The 4,770-nt window shown below is 54.5% G+C and overlaps 1 protein-coding gene across 1 annotated transcript; it reads right to left on the bottom strand.

Annotated features, from left to right (window-relative positions):
* Positions 1 to 936: 936 nt before the first annotated feature.
* Positions 937 to 4,517, bottom strand: FSHB (follicle stimulating hormone subunit beta). Its single transcript, XM_038569302.1, has 3 exons — positions 4,359 to 4,517; positions 3,404 to 3,568; positions 937 to 2,365 (listed from the first exon to the last, which is right to left on the bottom strand). The coding sequence occupies exons 2-3, from the start codon at positions 3,560 to 3,562 to the stop codon at positions 2,135 to 2,137; spliced, it is 390 nt and encodes a 129-aa protein (XP_038425230.1). The 5' UTR covers positions 3,563 to 3,568; positions 4,359 to 4,517; the 3' UTR covers positions 937 to 2,134.
* Positions 4,518 to 4,770: the final 253 nt, after the last annotated feature.

The following is a 4,770-nucleotide window of genomic DNA, read 5'->3' as shown; positions in this document are numbered from 1 at the left end:
GTTCTCCCCTTGGGCTCCCCAAGCACCTCACGCCCGTTCCCGTTTTTCCTCTTCGGAGCCGCCCTGTGGCATAGTTACCATTTTCACTCTCCACTTTAAAAATGAGGAAACGGATGCCCGGAATAGTTAGATATCTTACCTAATATAGTTAGGAAAAGCCTAAGCTACGTTGTTTTACGAAGGCCACTTACTGTCTTGACACCGGCCTGTCTCTCAAGGTGTGACCGCTCGGACCTACCGGGGACCGGCTGTGCGCCAGGCGCGGGGTCTTCGGCACGTCCGATCCCACTTAATCACCCTGACAACCCTCTGAGGTGAATGATATTACTCTCCTCCTTTGACAGCTGCGGAAACCGAAATGCAGAGAATTTAAGTGACTTGGTTGAGATGCTACCTCTGGACGAGGCGATGAAGACGCGTTAACCCTGAGGCCAGCGCCCTGTAGTGTCTCCGACGGGAAGGCAGCTATTCCGATTTCCAGAAGCCCGAGAAGAAGGAAAACGCTGCGTTGTAATCCAGAGCCCTTATTAAACCCCGTCAGTGCGGCCCAATCGCGGGGTGTCGAGATGCCGCGGAGGCTGTAACTACAGCCGCAATCGGCACCAGACCCGGGGGCCCAGCCTGGCTACCGATACGTGCAACCTGGCTCCGGTCTTGGCCCAGGGGGCTTCTCAGCGCGACGGAGCAGCGCGGCAGCTTGGGTCAAGGGCCAGGCCCGCGTCCTCACCCTGCGGCGCCCTAACGCTCTGAGTTCTCGGTGCGTCCGGGAACCATCTCGGACTTCAATGTCTCCATTTCAAAGGCTCAGGAAAGGAATTAGAGAATCTCCCGGGTCCCCTCCCGCTCTGCGGTTCTCTCTTTGCCTTCCCCCCCCCCCACATTCCCTCAGAAACGGGCTTTGAAAAATGACAGGACGTTTAAATAAAGAAACACTTCTAGAAATGCAATGAATTAATTTTAATATTTCCAAAGGTGAGGACAAGTAAATATTCTAGAAGAGCTGGGCGTTATTGTTTAACATGATTTCTACTAATATTATAAACATGACTGATATTTTAGTCATTTGCTTACGCATGGAAAAACTCTAGATGTGTGACTCTGTGGCTAGCATCTTTATTTAAAAAATAAGGTTTAAATAAATTAAACAACGTAAGTGTGAAACAAGCACATACCTAAGAGAGGTAACACCTCGAAAAGAAATCATGAAATACTTTTAATATTCACCCTTTTAAAAGAAACAGATTTGGGAGGACACGGATAGACCAAAGAAGAGACTGATACGCAGGACTCGGGCAAACACGCAGGATTTTAGGTTTTTGGGTTTTTTTTTTCCCTCCTGGCTAATTCTTTCTAAAGAAGCTATTTCTTTGCACAAATATATTTGTCGATAAGATAAATATATGTACTAAAGTGACAACATTGCTTTCAAATCTACGTTCAAACCCACCTCCCCCCGAAGGGGGGGGTCCTGGCCCCGGCGGCAGGGTGATAAGGTTCTCTTCCCCGACGTCCCAACAGAGTCTTCAGGAGTCGGACAGGGTTGGTTCAATTTGTGTAAATGATGAAATAGTTGTGGGCCTGGGAAAATCAGCCCATGTTAACATTTCTTGCTTTTGCCCTTAACTAAAGGGCCGGGTGGCGAGAGCTTAGGGAGCCTGAGCTCGGTGACCACCTGGTTGGCGGGAATCCAGCAAGAGGCAGGCGTGCGGACGCTGCAGGTGCACAGGAGGGGAGGTGGCGCTCCTGCACCTGCCGCCTTGCACGGGGTGGCCTCGCCCGTCCCTTCCGGCCTCTCCCCCGCCTCTCCCTGAGGGCGCTCCCGTCAAGGAAGCCGTGGCGGGCGAGTCTCAGGCTGGGCCGGGCTGCAGTCCTGGGGGCTCCGCTCTCGAGGCCTGCGGGGTCTAGAGGAGTGCTGCCTTCTGCACGGGGACCCGCTGGCTGCCCCGGGCCTGGGGACCCCAGTTCCAAGAAGGAGCAGTGGCCCGGGAGGACTTCTAAGAGGGGGGGCCGGGCAAGCAGCCCCGTGTCTGGGGACCGGCTCGGACCAGGGGGTGCGGGGGACAGTGCAGCCCGAGGGCAGGGCCCCGGCGCCTCAGGCCTGGGGACAAGGCTGCGGCCGGGTGCCCGCGCCTCTTCACTGCTGCGGCTCTCCGAAGGAGCAGTAGCCGGGCCCCAGGCCGCGCACCGTGCAGTCGGTGCTGTCGCTGTCACACCTGCCGCAGTGACACTCGGTGGCGACTGGATACGTGTGCAGGGAGTCCGCGTGGCGGGCGCAGCCGGGCACTCTCACCGTCTCGTACGCCAGCTCCCTGAAGGTGCATGTCTTCTGGATGCTGGGCCTGGCCGCGTCCTTGTACACGAGATCCTGGGGAGCGTGAGGGGGACGGAGTCAGGCTAAAGCATTCGGGAAGGGGCCCCGCACGGGGGACATTGCCTGCCTGCCGCGGGCTCCAGCTTTTACCCCCTAAAGCTCAGCCCAGGGTTCCTAACCGAGGGCACACGGTCCCATAGGCGCCCCACGCAGGGGCCCCCTAGGTCCTCCCTTTAAATGCCTGTATTGTGCAGGGCTCTCAGTTTCGAGGTATCCACAGTTTGCACTTTGTGCTTTTTTGCACAAAGTCCGAGCACTTTCAATCCAAGCAGAACAGATTCTTTCCCCAGCGATTTCTAGCAACATTATTTGCGCCGAGGGAAGAAACGGGCACGGCTGTTAATTCGGGTTAAGGTCATGCCGTCGGGTCTGTGGATCACGCTCATTTACCTCCCCGTAAAAGGCCTTTCATTAAAAGGTTGCTATTCTCGATTTTGGTTCATAGACAAGCAGCTGTTCTAGGAGAAGACAGTCAGGAAGCACAGTGGAAACTCCTGGCTTGGACTAAGGCACAGAGGCTGCGGGACCACGAGCTAGCGGCGCTGCACCCCGGGCCTCGGTTTCCCCAGCAGCAGCAGGGGGAAGCCGAGGCTCGTGGAGTCACGCGGGCTCTAATTCTGCGGTGCCAAGTGGCTCCGGGCTGCTTGTTGCCCATGATTAGGGGCCCCGTGTCTGTGCTTTGGTGTGGCCTGAAATGTGTTTTGACACTATTTGGGGCAAGGACCTGGCCTCCGTTACAGCACCGGCTTTGGGGACCAGGGAAGATGCCCCATCGTCGGGCATCTGTGCTCTGTTTCCCTGCCTCTGTCGGACCCAGCCCAGCAGCACTTCGCTGCAAGCGCACGTCGCAGGCGGGGGGTGGGGTGGGGGGTGGTCCGGTGCAAGGCTCTGCTGGACTGACCTGCTCGAGGCCAAGCCCGACCCAAGTGGCGCTAAGGGCCCGGGCTCCTGGCGGGCACGGCGGGGGTTGGGGGGCTGCACAGCGGGGCTGGGGAAGCCCGCACCCTGACTCCCAGCCAAGCCAGCTCCTACCCGCGTGTAGCAGTAGCCGGCACACCAGGTGGCGTTGACGCTTATGCAGAAGCGACACTCCTCCTTCTCCACCGCGATGGTGACGTTGGTCAGCTCACAGCCCGCGCCGCAGGCCGCCCTCCAGCAGCAGAGGAGGAAGCAAAACCGGACCGACCTCATCCCGGGCTGGGAAGCAGACAAGGCTCAGAAGAAGCCAAACAATTACGAGCGTGGGAGGTCACCAGACCCCAAACCATTGATCTTCCCGTCCTCCCAGCCGCGGCACTTAGCTCCAGCAACTTTTTCCCTCCTTCCCTTTCCTCTCCCGCTCTTGAACACACGTCTCTTCTTATACCCCTTCTCCTTCTTCTTTTTGTTTTGTTTTTTTTTTTTTTTTTTGGTCCAAGTAGACCCCATTACAGGTCAACACTCCAATATAATGATTTTTTTTGCACAGCAGTATTTAAAGATTGGAGTCTTCTAGTGATTGTTCTGTGGGTGGTAATTGTGATCATCCTCTTCGTCCCTTCATTACCGTTTTAAGGACTATTTTTGTTTATTTTTAAAAAGATTTTAAGACTATTTTTGTTTATTTTAAAAAAATTTTAAGACTATTTTTGTTTATTTAAAAAAAATTTTTAAGACTATTTTTGTTTATTTTTTTAAGATTTTTTAAGCCTATTTTTGTTTAAAAGGAAAAAGGAAACGGGCTCGCCAGTTTTTGCATCTCGTGAATGTTGTCCGCTGCTTTTGCTTATTACTTTCGTTTAAAGTAAGGCTGCTTGAGAGGCCAGGCGACTTGGGCCACATGCAGTGGCCACCGCGCACTAGCGATACTCAAGTAGCCACATCGACAAGAACAAACCGTCTACGCAACGGCAGTTGGAAAGGTCTCGATGTGTTCTCCGGGTCCTACAGAGCCTGTCCTTTCAAAAGCAGCTGCCACCACTTGGTAAGAACCGACCCCAAGACTCACCTTTGGTCAGCAGCCGCGTCCGGAGAAAGCTGTGGACCGAGTCACGTCTCAGCTCACCTTTTATACAAAATCCCGGGCGACTAACACCTTGTGGACTTGCTGGGTATTAGCTAGAGCAGCGTTAGCCTGACGCCCGCTGTAAGTGAGTCAGTGTTTGGGTGGACGGGGAGATCAAGCCTTGCGGACGTAGTCTAAACGCGGCTCATCGGGAAAAACAACACTACCAGGGATGGAGATTCTGTACAAAGCGAATTTGATACCGCAGCACGCCCACTCCTTCACCTTGTCAAGTTAAATGTGACTCTAGGTTTCTCTGTTGCGCCTTCAACTCCGGGAATTCAGGATCCTTTCCAAGTATCGCATGAGCCTTGTTGAGGCGACGTGTCCACCAGAGGACGCGGTGGGCGAGTTG

The sequence above is a fragment of the Canis lupus genome, chromosome 21 (genome assembly GCF_011100685.1).
Source record: "Canis lupus familiaris isolate Mischka breed German Shepherd chromosome 21, alternate assembly UU_Cfam_GSD_1.0, whole genome shotgun sequence".
NCBI classification, from domain to species: Eukaryota; Metazoa; Chordata; class Mammalia; order Carnivora; family Canidae; genus Canis; species Canis lupus.
This window is presented reverse-complemented; position numbering and strand designations above follow the sequence as displayed.

What these genes read in the sequence shown, in the direction of transcription:
- FSHB (XM_038569302.1), bottom strand. Translation starts at nt 3,562, where the DNA reads ATGAGGTCGGTCCGGTTTTGCTTCCTCCTCTGCTGCTGGAGGGCGGCC. An exon ending in CCGGCTACTGCTACACGCGG is followed by an intron (nt 2,366 to 3,403) that starts GTAGGAGCTGGC and finishes CACGCTCCCCAG; the next exon opens with GATCTCGTGTACAAGGACGC.